The sequence below is a fragment of the Nelumbo lutea genome, chromosome 4 (assembly GCF_056320005.1).
Source record: "Nelumbo lutea isolate HS-2025 chromosome 4, American lotus-T2T, whole genome shotgun sequence".
In the NCBI taxonomy this organism is placed as follows: Eukaryota; Viridiplantae; Streptophyta; class Magnoliopsida; order Proteales; family Nelumbonaceae; genus Nelumbo; species Nelumbo lutea.
This window is the reverse complement of record NC_142687.1, coordinates 24,140,810-24,159,867: the sequence shown is the minus strand read 5'-3', so window position 1 is coordinate 24,159,867 and position 19,058 is coordinate 24,140,810. Positions and strand designations below refer to the sequence as shown.

The 19,058-nt window shown below is 42.1% G+C and overlaps 1 protein-coding gene and 1 long non-coding RNA gene across 2 annotated transcripts; both read left to right on the top strand.

Annotated features, from left to right (window-relative positions):
* The first annotated feature begins 485 nt into the window (after window positions 1-485).
* Window positions 486-1,379, top strand: LOC148854659 (uncharacterized). Its single transcript, XR_016112279.1, has 2 exons — window positions 486-803; window positions 1,053-1,379. It is a non-coding gene; the product is annotated as an uncharacterized LOC148854659 (long non-coding RNA).
* A 9,733-nt stretch (window positions 1,380-11,112) lies between these two features.
* CDF1 (cell growth defect factor-like protein (DUF3353)) lies at window positions 11,113-16,068 on the top strand. The gene is made up of 5 exons (XM_088982829.1): window positions 11,113-11,615; window positions 11,880-11,962; window positions 14,249-14,631; window positions 15,217-15,293; window positions 15,788-16,068. Exons 1-5 carry the CDS (start codon window positions 11,557-11,559, stop codon window positions 15,936-15,938), a joined length of 753 nt encoding a protein of 250 aa, XP_088838955.1. The 5' UTR covers window positions 11,113-11,556; the 3' UTR covers window positions 15,939-16,068.
* The last annotated feature ends 2,990 nt before the right edge of the window (window positions 16,069-19,058 follow it).

The window sequence follows — 19,058 nt, the reverse complement described above, 5'->3', positions numbered from 1 at the left end:
GAGAGAGATGAGCAAGAAGAGGCATACAAGAAAGGAAACATAAGAACCGTGTTTTAGAGAAATAAGAAAATAATTAATTTGATGGGACACACAGAGGGTATACATGACATGAAAGCCCAGCTCCCGATTTTAAGTTGAAATGGAATAAGGTCAAGAAAAGCGAGGTGTCTTTATCCCAGTCCATTAATTCTAATATCTAAATACATGGTGTGTGGACAGAGTATGGCAGAGTCAAGTGGGAACGTTGTGCTACTCTGTCCACTCCATTGTTTTCAAGTATCAAAGACCGATCGAAAGAGAACGACTCCCGTGCATGTCCACTTCTCCTCTCCAACATAAAAGATAAATGGTGCTCTTTCCAATGGGTAAACGCCAAACCCTCTTTTTGTTCCACCTCCTTAAACCCAATGATGTGACATCATCTCTACACAGAGAATGAGAGATGGCAGCCTGCTTCCTTCCACTTCCACCACTCTCTGCCTGCCCTGCCCCACCCCACCATCAAGTCCTGTACCTCTCTCAACTCTTTTGACCACAGTTTTCTCCATCTCCACACAACTTAATATCTGTAATCTCTCTCTCTCTCTCTCTTTTGCTTCCACTCTGATCTCCACAATATAGGCTGAAGGATTCATTGTAGCTATTATTATAATGGAATATGGTTGGATGAGATAACACTGGTAAATTAAACATAAGGGCATTTTGGGAATCAAGTGAGCCATATAAGTCTACTACCTTCATAGCTCATCACTCATCAGCAGCCGCCAGCCAGGAGGCCGTCCACCAACAGTTTTATCATTCAGGTTTGGTCTTGGTCCCTCACTTGTTCTTCCCAAAACCCTCTCTCTACATGGTCCATTCATCTCACTTGCCTTTCTTTTCCATTTCATGCACTCAAAACTTCTTTCATTCTTTTTTGTTGTTGTCAGAAAGGTCCATCTCAGGATCTTCTCTTGTTAAATATTCTTAATAAGTTCTTTAGTACGAATCTTGAATAAATCATCCTTCTTGTTTAGTTACAGATTTTAAGGGTGATTGTATCTTAATTTCAGCATGGAGATGATGGGTCTGGAGAGGTTGGTGGTGAATCTGAAGTCCAAACTGAGATCCCTGCGGATAAAGAAGCTGTACGATAAGATCGAAAAGAGTGAGAGCATGAGAGTAGAGATTAAGAGCAGGAAAGCCCAGAAGCTAATAGCCGAGACTCTCAAGTTCGCAGATTCACCCAGGAATAAAAGCTATGCTTTCTGACGGTCTAATTTGATTAAAAAAAACCTGCATTTACCAGTCACCAATGTCATTCCTCTCTTTCCCTGGCTTCAATATTTTGTTCACCTATCCTGCTTTCAAGCATTTAATACATTATTCTTAGTTACTAATCTTCTTCTCAGCCGATGCACAGTCCCTCCCTCGTCTCAAACAATTTTAAGCTGCTTATTTGGTAAGTCTTTTTGATAAGATTTTCTCGTAGATCTAACAGTTAATAGATACATTGAACTTTTGACATAAGATCTGGGCAGCCTAAAGACTGTTTGGTAGACGTGCATCTTTCCGTGTATCGTTTTAGGTATTTCTGTGCGAGATTAAAACGCGAAAAATGCAGAAAATTTTATTTGGAATTTCCCGAAATCAGCCCAAAATGGGCTTCCCAAATCTTTTTGACGCCCCATCTTTTAGCGGTGAGATCTTCTGCGTACCAAATGGGAATAGACCAATTTTCGATCTTCCCAACTTACAAACAACCAAAAGATCACACGAAAAGACGTGCCAAACAAAACCTAAATTAATATATCCATGCGATGTTGATGTTTATATAATAACAGAGGAAATATCCTTACCCAGAATGAAAGAATAACAGATCTAATATTATGAAATCTGATGAGGGCAGATTTGGCCCTCCAGTGAAATTGTGACACGTGGCACCTCATGACAACTAGGAAAACACCAAGCCAACAAACTTACGAAGTTGGTGACCCACCCGGGCACCAGTCTGGCCGGCCTGGCGCGACCTGCGTGCGGCCTGACGCGCGCCTGCGCGACCTGCGCGAACTGCGCACGACCTGCGCGAGCTGCGTTCGGCGTGCGGCCTGCGCGACCTGGCCGACTTAGACCAGCCTAGCACATGATCCGGCCAAGGCGCCCACCAACAAACCTGGCCTAGACACTGACCCACCGACTGGCACAGGCGCCATCTTGACGACCTGGTCTAGACATTGACCCACCGACTGACACAGGCACCGACCTGACGACCTGGCCTAGACATTGACCCGCCGACTGACGCAGGCACCCCTCTGACAACCCGGCCCAGGCGCCGACCTGCCCGCCTAACACAAGCGCCAGCCTGACGACCTCGAGGAGTTCACCACCGTACCCCGGTTCTGACAGGATGCGACGAGTCTTACCGTTTGAAGGCTTTTCACCCACCTAACCCGCGAGGACTCCGGTATATAAAGACCTCACCCCCAAAAGGGGAGGGGGATGAAAAAAGGGAAGTAACCCCTGCTCTTTAGCTCTCTCATATTATCTTCAAAGCTCTCTACAATAAGAGTGCTAACTTAAGCGTCGGAGAGCCCCCACCGGGAAAATACCCCCGAGACCTCTGATTCAGTTCTCGCAGGTCCTTCAGCTCCCGCCACCTACAAAGTGGAGGAAAAGATGGAGTTCTCGCAGGTCTCTCAGCTCCCGCCACCTACAAAGAGGAGGAAAAGATGAAGTTCTCGCAGGTCCCTCATCTCCCGCAGCCTACAAAGGAAAGAAGACCACCTCATGCTGAGGGCAGTCGGATTGCGCCGCACCAGGGAGCTCCAGCATTCTCTAAGTCATCGGCCGCCTAGTAGGCAGTTCGCCACCGAGCGGCTCTTCACCGGGCAGTTCGCCACCAGGAAATTCGCCACCGCGCAGTTCGCCACCAGGCAGTTCGCTGCCAGGCAGTTCGCCACCAAGCAATTCACCCCCAGGCAGTTCTCCACCAAGCAGTTCGCCACCAGGCAGTTCGCCACCAGGCAGTTCACCACCAAGCAGTTCACCACCGAGCAACTCACCGCCGAGCAGCTCGCCACCGGACAGTTCGCCACCGAGCAGATTGCCACCAAGCAGTTCGCCACCAGGCAGTTCGCCACTAAGCAGTTCACCACCAGGCAATTCGCCACCAAGCAGTTCGCCACCAGGCAGCTCGCCACCAGGCAGTTCGCCACCAGACAGTTCACCACCGGGCAATTCGCCACCAGGCAGTTCATCCCCAGGCAGTTCTCCACCGAGCAGTTCGCCAGTAGGCAGTTCACTACCAAGTAGCTCATCACTAAGGCACGCCACCACCGGGTCAAACAACGAGGCACTTAGCCAAAAAATTTATACATCACAAAACATTGGTACATGGCCGAAAACGGTTACATCAATTGGCGCCATCTGTGGGAACACGCTGCAAAAAGCTAAGTTCTCATCCTACAAAAGCTAAGTTCTCATCTTGCCAAAACTAAGTCCACTTTTTAGAAATTGAAGCTATCGCTTTATAGTTTACATTTTTTATGAACTCAGAGACTATGCAGGGAGCTAACGGACTAAGTAGCTCTACCAACCTTACTTTCAATTCAGATAATGCCACATCAGTCCTCTCCGCAAGGTCCCCCCTACAAAGATGAGCTCTTCGTGGCTTCCGCGGGAGTTGGCGGCCAACTGACTACATAAGCGCCCTTACTGGTCGAGCCTTCCAAGGCTCCCGTGTGAGTTGGCAACCTAAAGTTAGTAGTGCTGCCCCTGAAGGTCGAGCCCCTAGTAGCTTCTTGTAGGAGTAGGTGACCGGCATTACGAAGCTGATGCAGGCCAAGCCTACGGGCCACATTACTACTTAAGACCCGATCACCTCTCCGGCACGGGCAAATTTAGAAAAGAGTAGACCAATGGTCGCTCCCAAAGCCTACGGGCCACATTACCACTAAAGACCCGGTCGCCTCTTCGGCACGGGCAAAAGTCAAAGAAGAGTAGACTACGAGTCGCTCCCAAAAACTACGGGCCACACTAGTAATTGGATCAGCACTTACTAGCTCATCGACTTATGGGCCAAAAGAAATCAACTCCCTTCGCTGAGTTACTATCAGTTCGGGAGTGGGGGGATATTGATGAGGGCAGATTTGGCCCTCCGGTGAAATTGTGACACGTGGCACCTCGTGACAACTAGGAAAACACCCAGCCAACAAACTTACGAAGTTGGTGACCCACCCGGGCACCAGTCTGGTCGGCCTGGCGCGACCTGCGCATGGCCTAACGCGCGCCTGTGCGACCTGCGCGCGGCACACGCGACCTGCGCGAACTGCGCACGGCACGCGCGACCTGCGCGGCCTACGCGAACTGCGCGCGGCCTAGCGCGCAGCCTGTGCGAACTGCGCACGGCCTATGCGAGCTGCGTGCGGCGTGCGGCCTGCGCGACCTGGCCGACCTGGACCAGCCTAACGCATGATCCGGTCAAGGCGCCCACCAACAAACCTGGCCTAGACACTGACCCACTGACTGACACAAGCGCCAGCTTGACGACCTGGTCTAGACACTGACCCGCCGACTGACACAGGCGCCGACCTGACGACCTGGCCTAGACATTGACCCGCTGACTGATGCAGGCACCCCTCTGACAACCTGGCCCAAGCGCCGACCTGCCCGCCTAACACAAGCGCCAGCCTGACGGCCTCGAGGAGTTCACCACCGTACCCCGGTTCTGACAGGATGCGACGAGTCTTACCGTTTGCAGGCTTTTCACCCACCTAACCCGCGAGGACTCCGGTATATAAAGACCTCACCCCCAAAGGGGAGGGGGATGAAAAAAGGGAAGTAACCCCTGCTCTCTATCTCTCTCATATTATCTTCAAAGCTCTCTACAATAAGAGTGCTAACTTAAGCGTCGGAGAGCCTCCACCAGGAAAATACCCCCGGGACTTCTGATTCAGTTCTCGCATGTCCTTTAGCTCTTGCCGCCTACAAAGAGGAGGAAAAGATGGAGTTCTCGCAGGTCTCTCAGCTCCCGCCACCTACAAAGAGGAGGAAAAGATGAAGTTCTCGCAGGTCCCTCATCTCCCGCAGCCTACAAAGGAAAGAAGACCACCTCATGCTGAGGGCAGTCGGATTGCACCACACCATGGAGCTCCAGCATTCTCTAAATCATTGGCCGCCTAGTAGGCAGTTCTCCACCGAGCGGCTCACCATCGGGCAGTTCGCCACCGAGCAGCTCACCGCTGAGCAGCTCGCCACCGGGCAGTTTGCCACCAAGTAATTCGCCACCGAGCGGATCGCCCCGGGTAGTTCACCACCAAGCAGTTCGCCACCAAGCAGTTCACCCCCAGGCAGTTCTCCACCGAGCAGTTCGCCACCAGGCAATTCACCACCGAGCAGCTCACTGCCGAGCAGCTCGCCACCAGGCAGTTCGCCACCAGGCAATTCGCCACCAGGCAGTTCGCCACCAAGTAGTTTGTCACCAGGCAGCTCGCCACTAGGCAGTTTGCCACCAGGCAGTTCACCACCAGACAGTTCACCACCGGGCAGTTCACCTCCAGGCAGTTCACCACCAAGCAGTTCGCCACCAGGCAGCTCGCCACTAGGCAGTTTGCCACCAGGCAGTTCGCCACCAGACAGTTCACCATCGGGCAGTTCACCCCCAGGCAGTTCTCCACCGAGCAGTTCGCCAGTAGGCAGTTCACTACCAAGTAGCTCATCACTAAGGCACGCCACCACCGGGTCAAACAACGAGGTACTTAGCCAAAAAATTTATACATCACAAAACATTGGTACATGGCCGAAAACGGTTACATCAAAATCCATCAATGGTGATGGTGATTTACAGTTACATCAAAATGTGCAAGATAGAAGAAAGGACATTATCTATAGGAGCAGCACACGCAAGACCTAAATGGTTCAAGTCCCTATGATATTGGTACTTGTGCTGCATCAAAATTAATGTATAAATGTATATTATCATCATCATTATATATGCTTCGGCCACATGAATCCTGTTTCACCTTTCTTCCCATTCTGTTTGAGTTGGGCTTAGATGATATATTTGTGTTTTATTTCATAGGATGATATATTCCCAACCAATGCAAGGTCGAAAAATGCTGTTAGAAGTTAGGTAATCATATGATTGTAGACTGATAAGGTCAGTCAGGTAATCATATGATTGGCAAAATGTCAATTGACTGACTGATAAGGTCTCTGTTAATTGTAGACTGTAATAGAGACTTGAGATTGAATCCCGCCTAAACAAAGTTTAAGGTTAAAGGAATAGACTACTCACATTGTATAGCCTCATAGAACAAAAAATGAAAAAGAAACAAAACAATAATAACAGCAACAACCCATATGATTCCACTTGATACAATTTGTGTGTTACTTTTGGATTCCAAAATTTTGAATAGGGTTCAAAGTCAATGTAAACAAAAATTTGGCTTTTAAAATGGTGGATGGGCTGGACTGGACGTCATTCCAGGAATGACAAGTCTAATTAACTTCTTCAACCCATTAGAAAATTATCTTGATTGGTCTTTTGTGGCCCTTGGATATTAACAACTTCTTCTTCTGGGCCCAATATATTCAACCGCATCTACACGATTTATCTGAATTTGGTTGTTATGCGTTTTTATGTTTCTTTAATTTATAGTGGGTTCATGTGTTTTCAAACTTATGTTTATAATTGGTTCAGGCAATAGTAATAACAGTGATGAGGAAGCACAGCTTTGTTCTATTTGGCAGGCATTAATATTGTATTTTGCAAAGATTCAATATTCAGGGATAAGCTTAACGGCACCTTAATGATTTTGAGTTGCTCCTAATTTTTTAATTAGGCTCAGTTCGGAAGGAGTACAAATACAAATATGTACAATGTAAATACATACAAAACAATACAAAATATAATGTTTTACACTTACATATTTGTATTTGTACTCTTTCCAAACTAAGTCTTAAGGCAACTGATGATTTGTATTTGTATCTGTACCAATACCAAGTTTTTTAAAATTGACTTGGAGAACGAACTTGTCAGGGGTTTGGTTCTCGGGTCGAATGGTCCAATCGTTCGAATCGAACAGTTGGCCCATTCTGACAAAAAATTTAAAAAACAGTCAAAACCATCAAACGATTCAACTGTCTGGGTCAACGGTTTATTGACCAATTCAATGTTTTATTTACAAATATCCGGTTTTATAAAAAAACAGAATCAATCACCTGACCGGTTCCTGATTTTTCCAGTCCAATCCAGTTTTGAAAACTATGATTTATTCTCTACATTAGGTTCCACGTACCAAGATGTATTAGTGTACTAGGTCTTTTAGCTTGTCTTTATAGAATTAGTAAAATATGAAAACCTCTCTTAAAATTTCTGGCAATCATACAAAGTTACTAAATTACAGTTACAACTTATTAGGGAATCTTTCAATATAATTTAAAATGTCAGATTTACCTTTCTAAATTTTACTAGACCTAAAATACTTTTATTCTTTTCAATGAGATTTTTTTTAATTAAAAGTGAAAAAATCTTTTAGAGCTATTGTAGTAATTTTCATTTAAATGGATGGATGTAAGTGTAAAATAGGTCTTTTAAAAAAAATAATAATGCATTTTCTATCAATGACGATAGGAAGGGAGGTAACTGCAGGGTTTTTCAATACTACATGGGAGGTTTCTATAAAAATAAAACCATGGGGGAGGTTTTTATGATTGTCAACAAAAAATCTTGATCCAGAATCAGAACCATTTTGGCCACCCGTTTTCAAGTTGACAGATCAATTGTCCAATTCAAATCGATGACCCTTTCCAACTTAAAAATTAAAAAATTAAAAAAGGTAATAATAAATGACCAAAAATCATTGAACGGGTCAATGATTTGGTTGTCTGATTCAAACGGACATCCCCTTCCAACTTAAACAGTACCTAAAATTTCAAAACATGCCAATCCAATACCTGTCGTTAACCCTCCTTTTAACCAGCCGTTTTAGGTGGCATTTGAAAAGACACAAATGCCCTTTGATTATCATTTAATTTTATTGATCAACCATCCAAATGTTGACAAAAATTAAACAATCTCAAATCCTTGGCTCTTCTATTCAAGAAAGTTGCGGTCAGGTTTCAATAGGCATCCTAGTGACCCCAACTTTCTTGAATAAAAGAGAAAAGGATTTGGGATTGTTCATTTTTTGTCAACGTTTAAATGGTTGATTAAGAAAATTAGATGACACTCGAAAGACATTTATGTCTTTTCAAATGCCACTTAAATGGCTGGTTGAGGTATTGGATTGAGATGTTTTGAAAATTATTGAATTATCGCATTTTAAAGTTTGGGGATCAAAGTGGCACTAGGCCCAAATTACATGGTATTAATTGGGAATTCTCCCTATTTTTAAAACTTGAGTGGAAGGAAACTTTTAAGCACAACACCACCAAAAGGCCAAAGCTTTGTTTGAAGCTTCCTGAATTTCAGCCATTTTGAGCTTCCATGAGCTCTCAAGGCAGCGGATCTTTTTAGCTATTTGTCTTTTATTATCTCAAACATAAAGGGACAAAGGTATTGTTTGCCAAGTCTTTTTTGAAATGTTTTCTGGAAGATCTAATAGTCAAAACACATAATGGGCTTTTATATAAAAATCTTGGCAACCCAGAAACCATTTGGTTAGAGGCACATCTTTCTACACGTCTTTCCATACGAAAAAAAGCGAGAAACTCCATTTCTAGCTTCCCGAAATAAGCTCAAATCTAGCTTCTCACGTCCTTTTGGGGCACAAGTAAGGTTCAAAATATCGATACACCCGATACGTTGGTATGGGCATATTAGGCAATATCAATACTATTTTTTTTCAAAACCGATTAGGGGGGAGATTTAAGGCTCCTCTACCCCTGAACTAGTTAGAACCCCAATACACCCACTACATGGGCGTATCAAGGAGATCCTAGAACGGTACATATTGGCCAATACGTGCCAATACTTTGAACCTTGGGTGCAACCCTTTAATTGCTAGATCTTTCTCCAGCCAAACGGGAAAAAAATAAAAATGTGGATTATTGGGCTTCTAAACAATCGACAACCCACACGAAAAGACATGCCAAACAAATCCCAATTTTGGTCCAGTGAAGCCCACCTCACCCCAATGAATACTACTTGATTGATTATTGATTAGCGTTTTTTTATTCAGATTAATTGGTTATAAGTTTTTCCGATGCGTCAAACCCTTCAAATAGGGCTGTTTATAACAAGACCCAAGCCAACCAACCTAGTCTGATCCACCTCGAGTTGGCCGTTTTTTCTTCATCATCGGTCGGTTACGGGTTACAAAAAAACATGAACCAATGGTTCGGTTCAATTTCGGTTTTCATGTGTGAAAACCGAAACCCAACCGACTTAGATATATTATATATATAATATAATATTTTAGATATTATATATATATTAGGTATATATATATATATATATATATATATATATTTTAGCTTTATTTTAAAATATATATTATTATATATAAAATATCAGTTTTAATCCATCAAATCATTTTTAATTTACAGGCATCCAGCCTTTGCTTTCTTAGACTTGAATCCTTTACCGTTAACACTGAGAGAATCATTCACAAAACAGACCCAAACTGATTCAAATCGACCAGGTCAGGTCGATTGGAAAAACGCCAATAAACCAACCCAACCCGACTCGTGAATAGCCCTAATATATATAATGTTTTATAAAAATTAAAAAAAAACTGAAAAACCATTCAATCGAACCTACAATTAAATTGAGCCATTCAATCGATTAATCGATTGGCTTCAATTCAGTTTTGTTTACAAGTTTTCCAAAAATCAATCCTATCGGTTTGGTTTAAAAATTAGGCCTCCGAATCGTAAGCACCACCCCTACTTTGCTTGTTTCTTCCATTGCAAAGAAATAGGCAAGTAGCTGGAATTTACTTGGATAAACCTTTTCCAAATAGATGGAATTTAACATTCCTTCCTTCTCTCAAAAATTGAATTGGATCGATAATTGAATTCATTGGTTCGATATTTTTAAAAAATAAGGTATGGGTTTGGTTTTTGATGCCACACAATTTGGGCACTCCTAGCTGGTTGAGAGTTGGCTCCTAGCTGTGATACACTTGAGAGGAAGAAGAAGGTGAAGGGTTACCTGGGAGATCTCTCAGAGGGAACACTCCGATGGCTAAGTTAGAACTCTGAGGAAAACTCAAAGAAGATACCGAGAGTTAAGAGTGCCGAAAGTGCTAACTTCAATACCTTTGCTTCATGAGGGTTGGGGTTCTTTTATATCGGAGCTCAGTCATATCTGGCATAACCACCACTGCCATAGCTATTACTGCCAGGGTAGGTGCGATAGGTGCAGGTTACTGCTACAGGCTGCTATTGCAAGGTACGGACTCGACAAGTGGGTCATGCTTTTTAGAGACGGCAAGCAGAATGCCGCCTGTTAAGGGATTCGAGCCCTGCCACCGGATTAGGTAGGTACGGATGTCAGGCAGATCTCCCTGCAGCCTGCCGAGCTATTGTACGCCGAACCACCTAGGGTAGGTTTACCTCGGCACCGAGGTACCTCGAGGTGCCCACACTGTAGGCAGGCCTTAAGCAAGTTCGAACAGGAGTCTTGATGGTGCTGTCCCGAGGTGTTCCTCCCTCGAGACACTTAGCAAAAAATCCAGGTGCTCTCTTCTTAGGGAGGGAGAGCTCGGGGCCCCTTAGGAGGAGCTTGAGTCTCAAAGGGAGCTCGGGCCCTGAGAGGAGTTCGGGATCTCCCACACTTGGTAGGAGTCAAGGTTGGCCGGGCGCTAGTCCTCGGTGAGTCACTTAACCCACCGAGTGGCCAACATTGGATTCGGCGGGTCCTTCCCGCCGAGTTACGGTTGAGTTGTTAGGTTGAGCTGTTCGTCGAGCCAGGTCACGCACACGTGTCCCTGTGCTACGAGGTCGGGCCAAATCACCTCCCATCAATTTTCATTAATCAATAATTCAATATGAAAAACTGCAAGTTAATTTAATGGATCGACATAAATGAATATATATATATATATATAATATTTTATAAAAATAAAAAAAACTAAAAAACCATTCAATCGATACTACGATTAAATTGAGCCCATCAATTGATTAATCGATTGGCTTCAATTCAGTTTTGTTTACAGGTTTTCCAAAAAAGCCTCAAGAGCTCAAATATGACTCCTACACACTGCATTTTCTCCCGATCGTTTCAAGACATTACCTTTGAATTGGAATTTATGTCTTGTGATTGATCATTGATACGCGCATCCGAGGTTCTAATCGATTTCTACAAACTATAGCCCTGCTGCACAATAGAACAAAAGATTCCAATCCAAGTTTCTTATTCAAGTCATATAACCTCATGAATAATGAGACTTTCTAGAAAACGCGAGGGGCACCGTGCGCATCCTTACCTCTAGAACAACCACCCCAATCCTCATCAGTTTCCTTCCCTCCATTCCAAGCTCCCGAGCGCGGATTTTTCCAGCTTCGACTCCACCGTTAATGGTGTCGAAGACAGAGGGAAGTTAGAGTTTTTCTTTCGGAGCTACTTGTAAGATGGATTCCCTTCTGCTCAAAAACCCTAATTTCGCTCGACTTAACCTCGGGAAAAATATGTAAGTTCGTCATTTCTATTTTTCTGTTTCGACGTGAAAATAGTTCGATTAAACTTCAAATTACTCTCTAGTTTTTATGTAGTATGGACATGTTTTACATTAAAGTTTTATTGAAAATTGATAGGATGAACCTGTTAGGCATCTAAATTCAACAATTTTATTTGGGGATTCTAAATTAGTTTCAGCAAGTTTGAATTCTTTGTGTCTTGACTTATCCTATTATGTGCGTGTGCGTGTGTGTGTGTTCTCTGCTTCACCTTGCAGAAGTTCGAAGAAGCCGCCCATGAAAGGTGCAATAATTAGAAGCCCGAGATGTGCAATGGATGCGACATATGGCGGTAACTTAGGTAAGCCATAGAAGTTGTTCTTTATTTCAAAAGTTAAATCTTTTTCCTGTAACCCTTACATTCTGTTTAAAATCCAATAACTATCGAGAAATGAAGAAAGCGGTGGTTCCCAACCTCTTTGGATTTTCCCCGAATTCTGAGAATAGGAAAGAGTTCTATTAAGATGTGTCCCCAGGAGGTTTTTGAATGCTTATATTTGTAGCTTGCATGGAAGAAGCGACTGTCTATTCTGTTTCCATGCAATTACTATGGTCAATTGTGCAAAGTAGTCTTTTTGAATGAGGAAACAAGAATGAAATCATACTAGTTGCCAGAACAACCCAAAAAAACTAAATTTCTACTAGTAGCTACATTGTTCATTTTTACCCTAGGCAAGGCATGGCTGAGGCAACTGAGAAACGTGCTCAATGGATTTGGATAATGACACAGTGAAATGAAAAATGCTAGAAAAATGGAACCAATTATATAATAAGATATGTAAAACATTTTATATTAAAATGTTTCATGTATCAAGAAGCCAAGAACTAAGCTAACTAGAAGACACGAAATGATAGTTAATTAGCAGCATAGAAGATAATAGCTGTTTCAGAAAAGTCTAATTCCCCAAGCACAAATAGTATATATCGTACAAACTCCACACTATTTTGTAATGATAATCTCAGCTGAATAGGGGCCATTGCTTAGTGCAACGGTAAAATCTTGGGCTGATAAGCATCACAGTAGGGGGGTCAAGACTGAGAGCAGTTGCTTAATTCAAGAAAGGGCCAGATTAGGAGACCAACATTGGGTAATGACCCTTATGGCCTCAGCCAAAAGACTGTTATATAAAAAGTAAATATCAAAGCTATCAAAGAGGAACCTGATCCTCCAATTGTTAACTAGGAGTGAAATAAATGATATGCATACTTTATGCAAGTTATTTTTATATATAAATCTAAACAATTCATTTTAATTTAACATAATAAGGAATATGTTTATGATGCAAGCTGCTAGTTAATTGTATTGAACAAGGCACATCCACTAAGTGGCATTGCACAATCAACTTTGGCATACCGCCCAGTACCTTACATCCCAAGATATTTGCATATTTGCGTATCTTTCAAATATAAAATATTATTGCAGTCCCCATTATTGAGCCCAAGAGACATTCTATGCAGTTTTTGTTTTCCAAGTTCTAACTACCTCTTCATCTAATATATTTACAATCTTCTGCCTTTTCCATTATGCAATTAGCCACTTTGTGCTAAAAACATTGGAGGTCAGGTCTGTGCCAAGTCCACTCCTGAAAGCCCGGATGGCTGGAACCAACATCGGGTAATTGCCTATTTGCAAGATTTTATTAAATCAAAGATTCAAACTGATACAAGCATCCCTTGGAGAGGTGTGAATTGCAACATCTCCCAACATAGTAAAAATGAAAACAAGTATCAAATTATAGCTGAGCCCAATTACAATTGTTCCCTATTTGCCCCTTGCATGGTTAAACAATCAGTCAATGCATTTGCTGATCTCCCCACCCAATGTATCTTTACACACATATTTCATGTTAGCCACTTGAATTTCTTGACATCATTCTTATAGCACCACAGAACAGACTTTGGGTTCTTCAACCGTCCTACTACCTCCTTGGAATCCCCTTCAATCAGTAGTTGCTCCATGCCTAACTGATTTGCAAACTATACTCCTTGTAAGGCAGCTAGTAATTCCACCCTAACAGAGTCCCCAATTGCCAATGGACCTGAGTTGAAGAGTACAACATGTCCAACCTTGTTTCTCAAAACCCCTCCCATCCCAAAGGGACCTGGATCGCCTTGACTGCCCCCATCAAAATTCAGCATCAATAAACCTGCAAGAGGGGGTGCCCAGCTTGCAATTACTCTGTTCTTAATGGAGGAACAACTTGCCACTGCTGACCAATTTCTCCATATGTCATTAAAGGAGAATTGGTGAAATAAGTCCAAAGATTTTAACCAGTGTTACCCTACACAATCCTTTAATTCTTGTTGGATTCTATCCTTCTCTTGGAAGATTCTAGCATTCCTTTCTTCCCATACTGTAGAAATCAGAGCTGCTCATGCATACCTCCACATAATCCTTCCTCTTCTTTTAGGCCAGGTGAAGGTAGAAGGATCAAAGATCATGCTTACTTCTGGTAAATTCCACCTGCACCCAAACATTGAGAAAAGCCAATCCCATAATTTTGCAGTAAAGGAACAGGAGTCACTTATTTACTTTTTTCTATAATTAGAAAACTCAAAGTTTTATGTTATTCTGTTTTCCCCATAGGAAACCCTCTTAAATTTCCAAGAATAAACGTATGGGATCCTTACAAGCGCCTTGGTATAAGCCCTTATGCTTCTGAAGAAGAAATTTGGGGTGCACGCAATTTTCTCTTGCAACAATATGTTGGACATGAAAGAAGTGAAGAATCTATAGAAGCTGCTTTTGAAAAGCTACTAATGACCAGTTTCAAACAAAGGAAGAAGACAAAGTTCAACTTGAAAAGCAGGTTAAAAAAGAATGTAGAGGAGTCCCCACCTTGGATAAAGGACTTGCTGAGCTTTGTAGAACTTCCTCCAACTGAAGTCATTCTTAGAAGATTGTTTCTTTTTGCCTTCATGGGAGCATGGAGCATAATGAATTCTGCTGAGGGTGGCCCTGCTTTCCAGGTTTGTACAGCATCTTTGTTTCAATTATATATACTATTTTCCCTTTAATATGATTCAGGATTAAAGTTTCCCAAATTTAACAATAAAGGCAGGAGGATGAATGCATTACTCCTAGAATATTGGACTCTCAGTAATAGAATTAGTGTCTTCCAATAAATGATGCTTATTATCAGACGGTTCAATCTAGATGTCCTAATTGAGCTGCAATGATATGACTGTCCTAAGCGTGGAGCCATTAACATGTGTAAGCATGGGTCCTGTTATATTGTGGTTTCTGATCCTGAGGCATGTGCCTTTTATTTTGCAAAAATCTATTGGTTTCTTTTCTTTGTCATTTTTCCATTGGCTTGCTGACACCTGACCTTGAATATGGTTTAGATTTACTTGGATAAACCTTTTCCAAATAGCTGGAATTTAACATTCTTTCCTTCTCTTAAAAAAGGAGTTGGATATATCCTTGTTGTGGTGTAAATTGGATATATCCCTGTTCTTTTTCTCAGACAAAAAAGAATATACTTGTTCTTGATATTTGTAGTGAACATCAAAGTTTTGACATCCCTCAAATTTATGTTCTTCTTTATGTAGGTGGCAATCTCGTTAGCAGCATGCATTTACTTCCTTAATGACAAGACAAAGAGCATAGCCAGAGCTTCCATTCTCGGGTGAGATTCAAACAAATTAATTAAATTAAATAAAAAGCATACTAGTTAGGTGGTGCTTGGTTTGTCAATAGTTTTATGCCAAGTAACTTATCACACAAATTACTTAAGTTTATCAAAGCTATTTTGTGATGGGAAACCATCAATATATATATATATATATATATATATATATATATTTTTTTTTTTTTTTTCTGAAAAAAGTTAAAAGTAATTCGTTATGAACCAAACACCCCTATATTCCTGTGTATTACTTTTTTGGTGATCTTATAAGGAGTATTGTTTAGGAATTCTATTTTTGACAAAGGGGGGCATCAGTCAAATAATAAATATTTTAAAACGCAGAAGTACCCCTATATCTTAGCTTTTATGATTAGTAGGGGGCAACTTGTCTTTTCGATTAGGTATACGACCTGTTTGTCAAATATGGGATATGCCCAAATCAGACCATTCTATAATTGCAAGTTTGTAACGTATATTTGCAATCCTGAATGCAGTTTTGGAGCTCTTGTTGTTGGTTGGGTATGCGGTTCTTTCTTGGTTCCTATGGTCCCCTCATTTTTACTGCAGCCAACATGGACACTGGAACTCCTTACATCTCTTGTGGCCTATGTCTTCTTATTTCTTGCTTGTACTTTTCTCAAGTGAACAAGGATTTTGTGCTTTTGACTTTTTGGCCTTTTCTAATACATGATGTTGAGAACTAGATGAAGTTTATTTTTCGATGATTCAAGTCTAACATTTAGAAAAAAATGAGATGTGTGGTTTTTCTTTTGTATCCTTGTTTGAGTAAAATGAGATTAAATGTATCCCATTTCCATGTCAATTACATAACATCAAAAGTTAGAAAATAACCTTCTCCTTGAGTCCTTGTATCACTTAACTAATAACAGGGACGGGGTGCTGTATATTTAGCGGAGTTTCTGGGGTTAGTTGGGTAGCAGGGTCTCCGATTAGATTTCTTTCGACTTAGATGGTGTTTTAGATAATTAGATCAAGTGATTTTTTATTCATATGGATGCGTTTGCACGTAAAATGAATGCTATCCTTAAAAATTGATATTCCACAAGGAAACAAATCACATTCTTGATTTTTCACTTAACAAATCACATATATATTTAAGAGCAGAAGAAGAATATCATTTATTCGGAAAACCAAGTTGAATCAGTTCCGAACCGATAGTAATTGGAACCCTATATCAGGACTGGAACCAAAACCAGCCCCAATCAGTTCAGGTCCGTCGGGTTGGACCTGACCCATTGATAGCCCTTGGGTTGGACCTGAAAACAATTGTTGTTTATTCAAATAATAACTTAAACTTCAAATTTTGATACTATAATCTTAATAAAATCAATATAAAGATGCTAAATTATTTATATGTCAATAAGTCAAACATTTTTAATTAATAGTCTTATCTATTATCTATCAAATTTATTATTTCAAACATGCATATATGGTAAAATTATAAAACAAAGTAATAAACCAAAATAAAATACACAATAAGTTCTTTTCCTGTGGGATATTCATTAATAGGTTTGAGGTAAAAGTGTCCATCACAATTTTTGTTTCTTAGGCTGCGTTTGGAAACAATGTAAACAAGTGTGAATGTCAATATGTAGAGGTTTAAAACGGTTCATACAAATTGCAAAATTGGGTTAGTTTTGCACTTATAATTTTACCTTCTCACCAAACGGATTTTTAGCTGTAATGATGCAAACATGAATTCCAAAAAAGTATATGTTTTATTTCTTTCTTTATTTTTTTAATCAAAAGCCCACGCGAATGCGAACTTACTTATTTTTTATTGATGAACTTTTACATCTTATTATGTATTTGTCGATGCATAAACGTAATGTTGCCAAGCACATGCAAAATTGAATCAGAGTGCAAATTTACCCTCAATCAGGATTTCCACTCCATTTACATTGTTTCCAAATGCAACCTTAGGTTTAGTTTGGAAAGAGTACAAATGCAAATATGTTTAGTTTTGGAAGGAGTACAAATACAAATATGTACAATGAAAATCCTTGTACTTTATATTATTTTGTATGTATTTGTACTTTACACACACATATTTGCGTTAAGCCTTGTATTATATATTGTTTTGTATGTATTTGTACTCTACATGTATATATATTTGTATTTGTAATCTAATGGCGGGAGATTTGGCATGATCCCTTGGCCATGCGACATGTGGAAGCAACTGAGAGTGACTTGGCAAAAGCGCTTGCTCGGCACGACAGCGGGCCCACAACCCGAGCTACGAGGAAAGGAGTCCCGAGCTCCCCCAAAAAAGGAACCCACGACCCGAGCTCCCCAAGGAAGAACCTCAGCTCTCCCTTAGAAGTCCTGAGCCTTACAAGGAGTGCAAAGGGCAAAAACCCAAGCTGACCCATCCTGGGGCAGTTCAGGCCACACTTTTATCCAAACTCAAGACTTTAAATTGCACACCACTTCGGCTCCAAATCGCCTGACTGAACAACCGTACTTGACGCCCAGGAAGCCCGTACACGGAGGCGACGCGCCTGACTGATTAGGGGTTTGACACATGACAACCGCCCTCCAATGGCCACCTGCCACCGTCATCTCATACGTGGCAGAGACTGCTCTGACAAGGACAGTGGTGGTTATGACACCCGAACTGGAAACTGACAGATGTTATGACACCCGAACTGGCAACTGACAGAGGTTATGACACCCGAATTGGCGTCTGGCAGGGATGATGACACCCGATCTGACGGAGGTGATGATGCCCGATCTGGTAGAAGTATGGGATTGAGTGTACATGGTGATTATAAAAGGCCCCCATCTCCCAAAGAATGAGGTATGTGATTCTTGTGCTTTCTGGTCTTGAAGTCCCTCATTTCCCTTGCCTTCTCAAGAGCACTAACTTGAGCTTCGAAGTGTTCCAACCGGGTTCCTCCCTAGAAGTCTCCAATTTCTTCCTTGTTCCAGGCATCTTTGACTCTGTCAAAGATAAAGAGATCGACAGCTAGGACCGACTGGATTGCGCATCATCATTTGACGTCGTCTGTAGGAAGACTTCAAAAAGCCTCTCATAACCTTTAACTCTCTCTCTCTCTCTCAAAGAAACCTTAGCTTCTATGACTTTCTCCAACAGCAATAGGCACAACGCCGACTTGAATGTTGTAGGGGAACACACTCGGCCCACCACTGTATGTATCGGATAGTTCACCGTCCCCCTCTCGACGGATGGAATCTCTAGCCTAAATGCACCGAGTGCGGTGGCACATGTGAATGTTCCCCTTCCCCCCCTATCGAGACAACTTTCGTCAAACCAACTGTTGTCCCTCTAGCGACCAGTCAGAACCAGCTTGATGACTTGTTGCAGTGCATGCGGGCAATGCAAGCTCAAATGCAGTAGTTCCAGCAACATCAGCTCCATCAGCAACAAGTACTATACCACATTTCCCAGAATCACTACCAATAGCAGTTCCTCCAGCTGCCTCTAAACCAACCACAACTCCCACCTCGGCACCCTGCTCCAAAGTCGGTCAAGCCCTCCCCTCAGGGCATGCGCCTTCACCGAGGGGAAGCCTCCCAACTTTAGAACCCTTCCAGGAGCCAGGCCTCATCCCCGGGCAGGAGGGAAAGACTAACTACCCCCGCCTCGTAGCTCGCCGGCGGATCAGGAATCTCCTTGTCGATCAAGTCAGCACCAGCTTGATGACTTGTTGCAGTGCATGCGGGCAATGCAAGCTAAAATGCAGTAGTTCCAGCAACATCAGCTTCATCAGCAACAAGTAC

Coding starts and splice junctions, on each gene's coding strand:
- CDF1 (XM_088982829.1), top strand. CDS start 11,557: ATGGATTCCCTTCTGCTCAAAAACCCTAATTTCGCTCGACTTAACCTC. Junction 11,616..11,879: donor CTTAACCTCGGGAAAAATAT/GTAAGTTCGTCA, acceptor TTCACCTTGCAG/AAGTTCGAAGAAGCCGCCCA. Junction 14,632..15,216: donor AGGGTGGCCCTGCTTTCCAG/GTTTGTACAGCA, acceptor TTCTTTATGTAG/GTGGCAATCTCGTTAGCAGC.